The sequence below is a fragment of the Panulirus ornatus genome, chromosome 18, assembly GCF_036320965.1.
Source record: "Panulirus ornatus isolate Po-2019 chromosome 18, ASM3632096v1, whole genome shotgun sequence".
NCBI lineage: Eukaryota > Metazoa > Arthropoda > Malacostraca > Decapoda > Palinuridae > Panulirus > Panulirus ornatus.
Window position 1 is genome coordinate 2,940,697 of NC_092241.1, and position 15,098 is coordinate 2,955,794.

At 42.7% G+C, this 15,098-nt stretch overlaps 1 protein-coding gene across 2 annotated transcripts in view; it reads right to left on the bottom strand.

The window, feature by feature from the left end:
• Positions 1-747: 747 nt before the first annotated feature.
• LOC139754957 (uncharacterized) overlaps positions 748-15,098 on the bottom strand; it is a 58,741-nt gene continuing 44,390 nt past the window's right edge. Inside the window, exons 4-5 of one of the 2 annotated variants that reach the window (XM_071672782.1) lie at positions 13,515-13,724; positions 748-1,720 (exon numbers count right to left, since the gene is read on the bottom strand). In XM_071672782.1, coding sequence (XP_071528883.1) covers positions 764-1,720; positions 13,515-13,724 — 1,167 coding nt within the window. In that variant the 3' untranslated portion in view covers positions 748-763. Of the gene's footprint in view, positions 1,721-13,514; positions 13,725-15,098 lie in introns of those variants that run through there. The other variant, XM_071672781.1, reaches the window with a different exon arrangement.

The following is a 15,098-nucleotide window of genomic DNA, read 5'->3' on the forward strand; positions in this document are numbered from 1 at the left end:
AGTTTTCTTAACTGCAAATTCGAATGCCTGGATGAAGTTCGACCCCAGAACAATTCGGGTTCTTTGGATGACGATACTTTCAGATCGAAATATTCTTCGCCCATTGTCAGGTTCAAGTCACCTCCATCTAAAGCATGGTGATCGTCCAGCTCGAGAAAGAAGTTGATAGAATCCTGGAGAAATGGTTCTGTTCCCTCGACTATTTTCAGACCGGCAACCACCCGGCCTTTCATATTTGGATTAATTTCTCCCACTTCTTTGGCTAATATTTTTATTTCATATTCTATGTTGGGAAGTAAATCGTGAGCTCGCAGACTTTCCTGTGTATGAATTCCTTTCTTCAGATACTGTAACAAATCCTCTTCCGTTACGATGTTCAACTTGTGGCACTTCTGTTGCAGGAGAAGACTTGCCCGAGTGGCCAGGTCGGTCTGCTTCAAGATCTTATAACTCTCGTCACACGTCAAAATGTTCGACCTCTTCAGGTTCTCCTTGTAGCACTGTTTCAGTTCTCTTGGGGTCATGTCGATGCTCCCCGGGTTGTTCTGGATGCTGTCCCTTCGTCTCTGTGAATACTCGATAATGTACTTCATGCAGTCTTTGTGGCCCCTGATGGCGGCCATATGGGCGGGCGTCAGCCCACTTCTAGTCATGTGCCCTGGATCAGCGCCGTGAAAAAGAAGATATTCCACCATTCCCATCTGTCCATTAGATGCGGCCACATGCAACAAGGTGCTTCCCGATTGCTTGTGTACTGCCGCATTCAACCCAAATGGGAGGCTTGAATTACTTTGTGCAATATGCAGACAAGCCCCAAATGACTGATTAAAGCAAGCAAATCATTAGAAGGAGGCAGCCCATTAATTCTAAGAGATAGATTGTCGTCAGCGATCATTGGAACAGTTATAGATATGGATGGTGTGCCATCACAACAAGGATTATCCATGTTAATGGTTGATTTGTCTTTCGGAATGAGTCGCTTCATGTAAGGATTACTTTCAGGAGAAACTGGTTTTCCATCAGTGACATCCGTACAGCTTTCATTACTAAAGGCATGGTCTTCAGCAATAGGTTGGTTATCTCTGGGAAGAGTGAGAAGTAGAGTGTCCTCAGTAAGATAAAGGTAATCATCAGAAACAAGCATTGTGTCATCAGTGAACGTTGGTGTGCTTTCCCGAATGGACGGCCTTTCCCCAGTGAGACACTGAGTGTTATCGGTACCAAAGTCTTCGTCTTCTCCAAATAGGTCAGCTGCTTCATTTCCTAGAGACTGCCTGAGTGCGATATCGCTGGAAATCACACACCTAAGCAGACGAATCTCACCAACTAGCATCAGCCTTTGAAACTCTGTTGAATAGCTCTTTCCTTCGTCCGTCACGCTGTGAGGACTTATCCTTAAGTCTCGGTAGAGAGTGTATAGAGCGTCCAGTCGTCTGCTCTCTGTGCCGAGGACAAAGAGCTGACGTTCAGCTGGCGGTAAGGTGACGGAGCGGGTGTTGGCGATGGCCAACAGCTGGCATGAATACGGGAGCCCCAGCCTCGCAGTGAGGCACAGCTGATCTCTGGTACCAGCAGTGCAAGAAGTCCTAATGACGTCAAAGCCACATCTATAAACATGCTTCTTCCATGCCCGCAGTTTCTTACACAGTGCATTGCTGGCGACGTTTTTCCCCTGGGCCTCGATACGGGACACTTCATCCTCTACATTGTCACACAAAACCTGAAAGAAATTTGTTTAGATACAGTAATATATTACCAGTAATTCTCTCTTATGTTAAAGAATATTTCCTCGTCATCATACATCTTTCGCTGTGTATGCAACAAACGAGTTTGCAAATCAATTAATCTAAAACACTGGCAACAGCAGCGAGTCGAATTTGAATGGTGGAGGAGGACGTGTGTGAGTAAGGCGACCTACAGGAATACTATGGAGAGAGTAAATGAAGTGAGGGGAGTGGATAAGGAATGGGGGGGTATTTAGGGAAGCAGTGAACGTATGTTTAAGAGATGCATGTGGCATGCGACATGTGGGAGGTGGACAATTTCCAAAGGGTAGTGGTGGTGGGATGAAAAAATAAAGTTGCTAGTGAAAGAGAAAAGAGAGGTGTTTGGGTGATAATTACAAGGAAGGAGTGCAAACGATTGGGAGATGTATAAGGGAAAGAGGCAGGTGTTCAAGAGGAAGGTGCAAGGGTTGAAAAAGAGGGCAAATGATAGTTGGGATGAGAGAGTATCATTAAACTTTAGGGGGAAAAAAGATATTTTGGAAGGCGGTAAATAATGTGCGAAAAACAAGAGAACAAATGGGAACATCGGGGACATGGGCAAAATGGCAGGTGATAACAGGTAGTGATGGAGTGAGGAGATGAAGTGAGTATTTTGAATCTGATGGATTGTTGAATGTATTTGATGATAGAATGGCAGATGTAGGGTGTTTTGGTCAGGTGGTATGCGATGTGAGAGAGTCAGGGAGAGTAGTTTGGTGAAGAAAGACGAGGTGGTGAAAGTCGTGCGGAAGATGAAATCCGGCAAGGCGGTGGAAGTTGATGGCATTGCAGTTGAATACATTAAGAAAGGGGGGTGACTGCGTTGTTGATTGGTTGGAAAGGATTTTCAGTGTATGTATGGATCATGGTGAAGTGCCTGAGGATTGGCGGAATGCTTGTAAAGTGCCACTGCATAAAGGCAAGAGGTAGAAGGTAAGTGCTCAAACTACAGAGGCACAAGTTGGTTGAGTATACCTTGTAAACTGTATGGGAGGGCACTGATTGATAGAGTGAATGCATGTACAGAGCATCAGATTGTGGAGGACCAGTGTGGTGTCAGAAGGGGTAAAGGATGTGTGGATCAGGTGTTTGCTTTGAAGAATTTATGTGAGAAATACTTAGAAAAACAGATGGAGTTGTATGTAGCATTTATGGATCTGGAGAAGGCATATAATAGAGTTGACAGAGATGATCTGTGGAAGGTCTTTAGAGTATATGGTGTGGAAAGTAAGTTGCTAGAAACAGTGAAACGTCTTTATCAAGGATGTAAGGCATGTGTGCGAGTAGGAATAGTGGAAAGTTATTGGTTCCCAGTGAAAGTCGGTCTACGGCAGAAGTGTGTGATGTCCTCATAGTTGTTTCATTTGTTTATGAATGGAATGGTTAAGGAGGTAAATACAAGAGTTTTAGAGAGAGGGGCGATTACGCAATCTGTTGGAGATGAGAGTGCCCGGGAAGTGAGTCAGGTGTTGTTCGCTAATGATATAGCTCTGGTGGCTGATTTGAGTGAGAACCTGCAGAAGTTGGTGACTGAGTTTGGGAAAGTGTTTGAAAGAGAAAGTTGAAAGTAAATGTGAATAAGAGCAAGGATATTAGGTTTAGCAGGGTTGAGGGACAAGTTAGTTGGGATGTAAGTTCGAATGGAGGAAAATTGGATGAAGTGAAGTGTTTTAGTTATCTGGGAGTAGACTTCGCAACAAATGGAACCATGGAAGTGGAATTGAGTCATAGGGTGGGGGGATACTGGGAGCAATGACGAATGTGTGGAAAGAGAAAACGTTGTCTCGGAAAATGAGAATGTTCATATTTGAAGGAATAGTATTTCCAACAATATTATATGGTTGCGAGGCATGGGCTATAGATAGGGCTGTATGGAGGAGGGTAGATATATTGGAAATGAAATATTTGAAATATGTGAGGTGGTTTGATTAAGTTATGAAAGGTTAAGAGAGATTTGTGGAAATAGAAACAATGAGATTCAGAGAGAAGAAGAGGGTGTGTTGAAATGGTTTGGACACACTTTACCAAACTCAGTCACCAACGTCTGCAGTTTCTTACCCGAATCAGCCACCAGCGCTGCATCATCAGCGAACAACAACTGACTCACTTCCCAAGCCCTCTCATCCACAACAGACTGCATACTTGCCCCTCTCTCCGAAACTGTTGCTTTCACCTCTCTAACAACTCCATCCATAAACAAATCAAACAACCATGGAGACATCACGCACCCCTGCCGCAAACAGACTTTCACTGGAAACCAATCACTTTCCTCTCCTCCTACTCGTACACATGCCTTACATCCTTGGTCAAAACTTCTCGCTGCTTCAAGCAACTTATCTCCCACACCATATACTCTTAATACCTTCCACAGCGCATCTCTATCAACTCTATTATATGCCTTCTCCAGATTCATAAATGCTACATGCAAATCTATCTGTTTTTTCTAAGTATTTTTCACATACATTGTTCAAAGCAAACATCTGATCCACACATCCTCTACCACTTTTGAAACCACACTGTTCTTCCCCAGCCTGGTGCTCTGTACATGCCTTTACCCTCTCAATCAATACTCTCCCATATGATTTCCTAGAAATGCTCAACAAACTTATACCTCCGTAATCTGAACACTCACCTTTATCCCCTTTGCCTTTGTACAATGGCATTATGCATGCATTCCGAAAACCTTAAGGCACTTCACCATGATCCATACATACATTGAATATCTTTACCGACCAATCAACAACACAGTCACCACCTTTTTTAATCTATTCCACTGCAATACCATCCAAACCCACCACCTTGCCGGCTTTCATCTTCCACAAAGCTTTCACTACCTCTTCCCTGTTTACCAAACCATTCTCCCTGGCCCTCTCACTTCGCAAACCACCTCGACCAAAACACCCTATATCTGCCACTCTATCATCAAACACATTTAACAAACCTTCAAAATACTCACTGTATGTCCTTCTCACTTCAACTCTACTCGTTATTTCCTCCCCATTAGCTCCCTTCACCGATGTCCCCATTTGTTCTCTTGTTTTACGCACTTTATTTACCTCCCTTAAAAACATCTTTTTATTTTCCTTAAAATTTAGTGATACTCTCTCACCCCAAATCTCATTTGCCCTCTTTTTCATCCCTTGCACCTTTGTCATGACCTCCTGCCTCATTCTTTTATACATCTCCCAATCATTCGCACTACTTTCCTACAAAAATCGTCCCGCGTGTCGTAAAAGCCGACTAAAGGGGACGGGAGTGGGGGGGGGGCCAGAAACCCTCCCCTCCTTGTATATTAAATTTATGAAAGAGGAAACAGATACACACACACACACACACACACACACACACACACACACACACATATATATATATATATATATATATATATATATATATATATATATATATATATATATATGTGCGAACAAAGTGCATACAAACGCGCACATTCCTAGAACATACAAACCAACAGCCAGGATCAAACCCGGGACCCCTGTGCAACAGGCGGGAATGCTACCTCTAGGCTATGGGCCTGGTGGTGGGCAACGGGGTCTACACCGGTTATTTCCCAACAGGCGCACATAGCCAGCAGGTAGCATTTTACCGAACCTAACTACAACGTGGAGGTATATGAATACGAACAAAGTGCATAGGCCCATAGCCTAGCGATAGCATTCCCGCCTGTTGCACAGGGTTCCCGGGTTCGATTCTGGCTATTGGAGGTTTGTATGCTTTATATATATATATTTTTTTTTTCTTTTTTTTTTATACTTTGTCGCTGTCTCCCGCGTTTGCGAGGTAGCGCAAGGAAACAGACGAAAGAAATGGCCCAACCCCCCCCCCCCCTCATACACATGTACATACACACGTCCACACACGCAAATATACATACCTACACAGCTTTCCATGGTATACCCCAGACGCTTCACATGCCTTGATTCAATCCACTGACAGCACGTCAACCCCTGTATACCACATCGCTCCAATTCACTCTATTCCTTGCCCTCCTTTCACCCTCCTGCATGTTCAGGCCCCGATCACACAAAATCTTTTTCACTCCATCTTTCCACCTCCAATTTGGTCTCCCTCTTCTCCTCGTTCCCTCCACCTCCGGAACATATATCCTCTTGGTCAATCTTTCCTCACTCATTCTCTCCATGTGCCCAAACCATTTCAAAACACCCTCTTCTGCTCTCTCAACCACGCTCTTTTTATTTCCACACATCTCTCTTACCCTTACGTTACTTACTCGATCAAACCACCTCACACCACACATTGTCCTCAAACATCTCATTTCCAGCACATCCATCCTCCTGCGCACAACTCTATCCATAGCCCACGCCTCGCAACCATACAACATTGTTGGAACCACTATTCCTTCAAACATACCCATTTTTGCTTTCCGAGATAATGTTCTCGACTTCCACACATTTTTCAAGGCTCACAAAATTTTCGCCCCCTCCCCCACCCTATGATCCACTTCCGCTTCCATGGTTCCATCCGCTGACAGATCCACTCCCAGATATCTAAAACACTTCACTTCCTCCAGTTTTTCCCCATTCAAACTCACCTCCCAATTGACTTGACCCTCAACCCTACTGTACCTAATAACCTTGCTCTTATTCACATTTACTCTTAACTTTCTTCTTCCACACACTTTACCAAACTCAGTCACCAGCTTCTGCAGTTTCTCACATGAATCAGCCACCAGCGCTGTATCATCAGCGAACAACAACTGACTCATATATATATATATATATATATATATATATATATATATATATATATATATATATATATATATATATATATATATATATTTATGGATCTGGAGAAGGCATATGATAGAGTTGATAGAGATGCTCTGTGGAAGGTATTAAGAATATATGGTGTGGGAGGAAAGTTGTTAGAAGCAGTGAAAAGTTTTTATCGAGGATGTAAGGCATGTGTACGTGTAGGAAGAGAGGAAAGTGATTGGTTCTCAGTCAATATAGGTTTGCGGCAGGGGTGTGTGATGTCTCCATGGTTGTTTAATTTGTTTATGGATGGGGTTGTTAGGGAGGCAAATGCAAGAGTTTTGGAAAGAGGGGCAAGTATGAAGTCTGTTGGGGATGAGAGAGCTTGAGAAGTGAGTCAGTTGTTGTTCGCTGATGATACAGCGCTGGTGGCTGATTCATGTGAGAAACTGCAGAAGCTGGTGACTGAGTTTGGTAAAGTGTGTGGAAGAAGAAAGTTAAGAGTAAATGTGAATAAGAGCAAGGTTATTAGGTACAGTAGGGTTGAGGGTCAAGTCAATTGGGAGGTGAGTTTGAATGGAGAAAAACTGGAGGAAGTGAAGTGTTTTAGATATCTGGGAGTGGATCTGGCAGCGGATGGAACCATGGAAGCGGAAGTGGATGTTAGGGTGGGGGAGGGGGCGAAAATTCTGGGGGCCTTGAAGAATGTGTGGAAGTCGAGAACATTATCTCGGAAAGCAAAAATGGGTATGTTTGAAGGAATAGTGGTTCAAACAATGTTGTATGGTTGCGAGGCGTGGGCTATGGATAGAGTTGTGCGCAGGAGCATGGATGTGCTGGAAATGAGATGTTTGAGGACAATGTGTGGTGTGAGGTGGTTTGATCGAGTGAGTAACGTAAGGGTAAGAGAGATGTGTGGAAATAAAAAGAGCGTGGTTGAGAGAGCAGAAGAGGGTGTTTTGAAGTGGTTTGGGCACATGGAGAGGATGAGTGAGGAAAGATTGACCAAGAGGATATATGTGTCGGAGGTGGAGGGAGCAAGGAGAAGAGGGAGACCAAATTGGAGGTGGAAAGATGGAGTGAAAAAGATTTTGTGTGATCGGGTCCTGAACATGCAGGAGGGTGAAAGGAGGGCAAGGAATAGAGTGAATTGGAGCGATGTGGTATACCGGGGTTGACGTGCTGTCAGTGGATTGAATCAAGGCATGTGAAGCGTCTGGGGTAAACCATGGAAAGCTGTGTAGGTATGTATATTTGCGTGCGTGGACGTATGTATATACATGTGTATGGGGGTGGGTTGGGCCATTTCTTTCGTCTGTTTCCTTGCGCTACCTCGCAAACGCGGGAGACAGCGACAAAGTATAAAAAAAAAAAAAAAATATATATATATATATATATTTATATATATATATATATATATATATATATATATATATATATATATATATATATATGTATATATATATATGTATATATATCCTCCCCTCCTTGTATTAACTTTCTAAAATGGGAAACAGAAGAAGGAGTCACGCGGGGAGTGCTCATCCTCCTCGAAGGCTCAGAGTGGGGTGCCTAAATGTGTGTGGATGTAACCAAGATGTGAAAAAAGGAGAGACAGGTAGTATGTTTGAGGAAAGGAACCTGGATGTTTTGGCTCTGAGTGAAACGAAGCTCAAGGGTAAAGGGGAAGAGTGGTTTGGGAATGTCTGGGGAGTGAAGTCAGGGGTTAGTGAGAGGACAAGAGCAAGGGAAGGAGTAGCAATACTCCTGAAACAGGAGTTGTGGGAGTATGTGATAGAATGGAAGAAAGTAAATTCTCGATTAATATGGGTAAAACTGAAAGTTGATGGAGAGAGGTGGGTGATTATTGGTGCATATGAACCTGGGCATGAGAAGAAAGATCATGAGAGGCAAGTGTTTTGGGAGCAGCTGAATGAGTGTGTTAGTGGTTTTGATGCACGAGACCGGGTTATACTGATGGGTGATTTGAATGCAAAGGTGAGTAATGTGGCAGTTGAGGGAATAATTGGTATACATGGGGTGTTCAGTGTTGTAAATGGAAATGGTGAAGAGCTTGTAGATTTATGTGCTGAAAAAGGACTGATGATTGGGAATACCTGGTTTAAAAAGCGAGATATACATAAGTATACTTATGTAAGTAGGAGAGATGGCCAGAGAGCGTTATTGGATTACGTGTTAATTGACAGGCGCGCGAAAGAGAGACTTTTGGATGTTAATGTGCTGAGAGGTGCAACTGGAGGGATGTCTGATCATTATCTTGTGGAGGCTAAGGTGAAGATTTGTATGGGTTTTCAGAAAAGAAGAGTGAATGTTGGGGTGAAGAGGGTGGTGAGAGTAAGTGAGCTTGGGAAGGAGACCTGTGTGAGGAAGTACCAGGAGAGACTGAGTACAGAATGGAAAAAGGTGAGAACAATGGAAGTAAGGGGAGTGGGGGAGGAATGGGATGTATCTAGGGAATCAGTGATGGATTGCGCAAAAGATGCTTGTGGCATGAGAAGAGTGGGAGGTGGGTTGATTAGAAAGGGTAGTGAGTGGTGGGATGAAGAAGTAAGAGTATTAGTGAAAGAGAAGAGAGAGGCATTTGGACGATTTTTGCAGGGAAAAAATGCAATTGAGTGGGAGATGTATAAAAGAAAGAGACAGGAGGTCAAGAGAAAGGTGCAAGAGGTGAAAAAAAGGGCAAATGAGAGTTGGGGTGAGAGAGTATCATTAAATTTTAGGGAGAATAAAAAGATGTTCTGGAAGGAGGTAAATAAAGTGCGTAAGACAAGGGAGCAAATGGGAACTTCAGTGAAGGGCGCAAATGGGGAGGTGATAACAAGTAGTGGTGATGTGAGAAGGAGATGGAGTGAGTATTTTGAAGGTTTGTTGAATGTGTTTGATGATAGAGTGGCAGATATAGGGTGTTTTGGTCGAGGTGGTGTGCAAAGTGAGAGGATTAGGGAAAATGATTTGGTAAACAGAGAAGAGGTAGTGAAAGCTTTGCGGAAGATGAAAGCCGGCAAGGAAGCAGGTTTGGATGGTACTCCAGTGGAATTTATTAAAAAAGGGGGTGACTGTATTGTTGACTGGTTGGTAAGGTTATTTAATGTATGTATGACTCATGGTGAGGTGCCTGAGGATTGGCGGAATGCGTGCATAGTGCCATTGTACAAAGGCAAAGGGGATAAGAGTGAGTGCTCAAATTACAGAGGTATAAGTTTGTTGAGTATTCCTGGTAAATTATATGGGAGGGTATTGACTGAGAGGGTGAAGGCATGTACAGAGCATCAGACTGAGGAAGAGCAGTGTGGTTTCAGAAGTGGTAGAGGATGTGTGGATCAGGTGTTTGCTTTGAAGAATGTATGTGAGAAATACTTAGAAAAGCAAATGGATTTGTATGTAGCATTTATGGATCTGGAGAAGGCATATGACAGAGTTGATAGAGATGCTCTGTGGAAGGTATTAAGAATATATGGTGTGGGAGGAAAGTTGTTAGAAGCAGTGAAAAGTTTTTATCGAGGATGTAAGGCATGTGTACGTGTAGGAAGAGAGGAAAGTGATTGGTTCTCAGTCAATGTAGGTTTGCGGCAGGGGTATGTGATGTCTCCATGGTTGTTTAATTTGTTTATGGATGGGGTTGTTAGGGAGGCAAATGCAAGAGTTTTGGAAAGAGGGGCAAGTATGAAGTCTGTTGGGGATGAGAGAGCTTGGGAAGTGAGTCAGTTGTTGTTCGCTGATGATACAGCGCTGGTGGCTGATTCATGTGAGAAACTGCAGAAGCTGGTGACTGAGTCTGGTAAAGTGTGTGGAAGAAGAAAGTTAAGAGTAAATGTGAATAAGAGCAAAGTTATTAGGTACAGTAGGGTTGAGGGTCAAGTCAATTGGGAGGTGAGTTTGAATGGAGAAAAACTGGAGGAAGTGAAGTGTTTTAGATATCTGGGAGTGGATCTGGCAGCGGATGGAACCATGGAAGCGGAAGTGGATCATAGGGTGGGGGAGGGGGCGAAAATTCTGGGGGCCTTGAAGAATGTGTGGAAGTGGAGAACATTATCTCGGAAAGCAAAAATGGGTATGTTTGAAGGAATAGTGGTTCCAACAATGTTGTATGGTTGCGAGGCGTGGGCCCCACTATGGATAGAGTTGTGCGCAGGAGGATGGATGTGCTGGAAATGAGATGTTTGAGGACAATGTGTGGTGTGAGGTGGTTTGATCGAGTGAGTAACGTAAGGGTAAGAGAGATGTGTGGAAATAAAAAGAGCGTGGTTGAGAGAGCAGAAGAGGGTGTTTTGAAGTGGTTTGGGCACATGGAGAGAATGAGTGAGGAAAGATTGACCAAGAGGATATATGTGCCAGAGGTGGAGGGAACGAGAAGTGGGAGACCAAATTGGAGGTGGAAAGATGGATTGATCGGGGCCTGAACCTGTCTGCATCAACCGTGGTCTAAATGCCTCATACATTGCTACACGAACACCATATGCAGAAATCTAATGACACGATATAATGCTCCGGCGTTCTATACATGGGGCAAACTTCTCAACCTTCCAACCTTTAGACTTAGCCCTTATTACGTCGGATATAGAACTTGGAAGTAGAAAAGCATTATCATGAAATCGACATCAGACAAGGCTACCCTGGTATATCAACCACTCTAATCCTCATCCAAAGAACACAACGGCTGGCTACCTCCCTTGTAGAACAGCAATGAAGTGTACAGTGAAGTAATAAACAAGGACCACCAAGATAACTGGTGCAACAGACGAGGCATTAGACAGATGGCATGACCCCGTCGAAATGATGCAACGACTGCAATCCCACCCAAAAGATACAAGACGTTGTCATACTCTCCGCCCTCACAAGAAATGACAGAATATAATCACCTTAACATCAGTATTCTAGACTACGTCAGTTACCAACAGCTGAGCATATGGTATACCAGCAATGTAAAGTCCTCCAACTGCCAATTATGTACTGGGTAAACACGGTCAACTCCGTAGAGCGAAAGATACAGTGACCTGAAACCATTTTGGCAAAGAGTCAGACGTTGACAGATGAGTTCCAAGAGCAGCATCAAACCCCCTAAAACTTAACAGCAAAAAGAGTGATGAGGACAAAGGAATAGCACCCCGAATTCATGAACGAGGATATTGTGTTCAGAATCAAGCGTGAAGAAATTTGATTTCACAACCAAAATCATGAGAGAGAGAGAGAGAGAGAGAGAGAGAGAGAGAGAGAGAGAGAGAGAGAGAGAGAGAGAGAGACAGACAGACAGACAGACAGACAGACAGAAATAAGCCAACTGACTGACTTACAACAAGGAAAGGATCATCTCACATTAGACCACAGAATCATCTCGACTGATTCTCCTAGCAACTGTTTCTCAATGAAAAATCATTTGCCGAGGGTACGAACAGCCATCCAGAAAACCCAACATATTAATTCAAAATAGCTTCTAATCCTTATCAATATCTGCATCGTTATGGAAAGCAAAGGATACTTTCTCAAAGGTTCAAAGAGGCCAGAGTAATTGACACGCAAACCAGGAAGGCCAGATACACTATGTAAAGCAGCTCCAACCATTCTTCAAGAGTCCAAAATTTACGCCTGCTTAAAGCCATGACCCTACCCATCCTAACTTGCTGATACAAAGGATACAGAATAAGGGCCCTACGATTCATCACAATAGAAACACCCCACAGTTAAAGCATTGACGAAAAGCACGAACAGCTAAAGATTAAAGCATTCAGCATATACTTAAGATAAAATGATGACAGAGACACATATCTGAGACCTTTACAGTAGTACAAGCATGGAACACCTTGGTTCCGTCAGAGCCTGATGACACTTATGAAACTCAAACCGTAGATCGATAATCACAATGTAAAATGCTTAGCCTATCAAATCTACTCCCCTAGACTACAAAGAGACATCACTACATACACATCCCCAGTCTGCCGGGGGAATATGATAAAGATTTAAAAACACATCCACATCACACAACCTCTCTTCCAGTACAAGCTATTCTTTCCCCCGTCGTAACTCCTTTTCTTCTTCCTTTAATCATTATCTAAAGAAGATACGTTGGAAGACCCAGACCAAAGGATGATATAAGGAGAGAGAGTGGAAGTGGTTTGTTGTGTACAGACATGGGGTAAGTGATGGGTGATCTGGTGGACTCATCTAGAAGGGAGTGTGGAAAGCAAAAGATCTCAGCTTCTTTCTCACGATTCTTCATTGTGTCATTTGGGAAACTATTCACACAAGCAGATTTACTGTTCCTGGTTTTTAACAACAAAATTCAAGCTGGCCTGATCAGGAAACAAAAGTATACAAGATACTGCAAGGCTAAAGAACGAAGCTATACACAGGCAACTGATCATACTCCTAGCGTTAATGTACTCCAACTAACAAAACTTGATATGCTGATTGCATCAGTTACGTTAACAAGAGAGATGATATTCGTCTTCTATTTTTCATCCAAAAATATAATCTATTCATTTCATGAAAGTTGATCTTTACGACCTTAATTAAGTTTTCAGGGAGTAATTCGACATTCGCGATGAAAGTTAAACTCCACCTGTTTCTGATAAAATGATAGCGTTTAATTCACTCTCAGGAATATTTCAAGAAAATAGTGTCTGCCTGAGACATTATAGGACCAATGGGTATTACAAGGCAAATAGGTAGTAAGGGAAATATGGATATTAAAGGACAAGTGGATGTTACCGTCCAAATAGACAGTAGCGGTCTGTTTGATGACACTTGTAAACAAGTTCCTCCTACCTGACTTCTGAAGATAAAAAACTGGTTCGATAATTTCAATTCAATGTACTTTTATTAAGAGGATGATGGATAAGATTTCTAACTTTACTGTGATATTAATCTAAAAATCTTTGTTAGATATGAGGATCTGTGTTATGATAAATGGAACGACTGGAGTTATGAAAATATTCTGATGCTCTTATGTCTTAGAACATGTCTCTCGGATATTATCTAGGCACGTTGGCCTCACCTTTCTCATGACTGCTGGGAGAATGGCGGGGAGGTCAGGTCTGGTATGAGAAGTAAGGATGGGTGACGCTCCCGTCACACAGCCGGACATCACCGATCGTCCCTCACTCAAAAGCAGCAGCGTCTTGTCCCTGTCTCCGTCCAGGACAGCACGGACCAAGGGGTCGCCGTCCAGCTCAAAGGTCATTGCCCGCGGGAGCTTCTCCACGTCCTGCAAAAGAGACGTATCATTATTTTGGTTATATATATATATATATATATATATATATATATATATATATATCTTTCATACCATTCTCCACCTCCCGCGCCAGCAACGTAGCGCCAAGAACAGAAGACTGGACCTCTAAAGTAACATCCTCACCCGGCCCCCCTCTCTGCTCCCTCCTTTGGAAACTAAAAAAAAATAAAAACCGAAAACCGATATATATATATATATATATATATATATATATATATATATATATATATATATATATATATATATATATATATATATATATATCATTTATTCATTTATTATAATTTCTCGTTGTCTCCCACGTTAACGAGGGAGCGCAAGGAAACAGACGAAAGAATGGTCCAACCCACCCATATACACATATATATATACATAAACGACCGAATATCATATACATGCCTATGCATTTCAACGTATACATGCATACACATACTCACGCACACACACACACACACACACATATATATATATATTTTTTTTTTTTTCATACTATTCGCCATTTCCCGCGTTTGCGAGGTAGCGTTAAGAACAGAGGACTGGGCCTCAGAGGGAAAATCCCCACCTGGCCCCCCTCTCCGTTCCTTTCTTTGGAAAATAAAAAAAAAAAAAATATATATATATATATATATATATATATATATATATATATATATATATATATATATATATATATAAACATGTACATATTCACACTTGCTGCCTTCATCAATTAACGTCGCCACCACGCCACACATGAAATGGCACCCACCTCCCCCCGCGCGCGTGAGAGGTAGCGCTAAGAAAAGACAACAAAGGCCAAATTCGTTCACACTCTGTCTCTAGCTGTCATGTGTAATGCACCGAAATCACAGCTCCCTTTCCACATCCAGGCCCTACAAAACTTTCCACGGTTTACCCCAGACGCTTCACATGCCCTGGTTCAATCCACTGATAACACGTCGACCCCGGTATACCACATCGTTCCAATTCACTCTATTTCCTACACGCCTTTCACCCTCCTGTATGTTCAGGCCCCGATCGTTCAAAATCTCTCTCACTCCATCCTTCCACTTCCAGTTTAGTCTCCCACTTCTCCTCGCTCCCTCTACCTCTGACACATATATCCTCTTTGTCAATCTTTCCTCACTCATTCTCTCCATGTCACCAAACCATTTCAATACACCGTCTTCTGCTATCTCAACCATATTCTTTTTATTACCACGCATCTCTTTTAACCTTTCATTACTTACTCGATCAAACCACCTCACACCCCATATTGTCATCAAACATCTCATTTCCAACACATCACTCCTTCTCCACAAAACCCTATCCATACCCTTTGCCTCGCAACCATATAGCAATGTT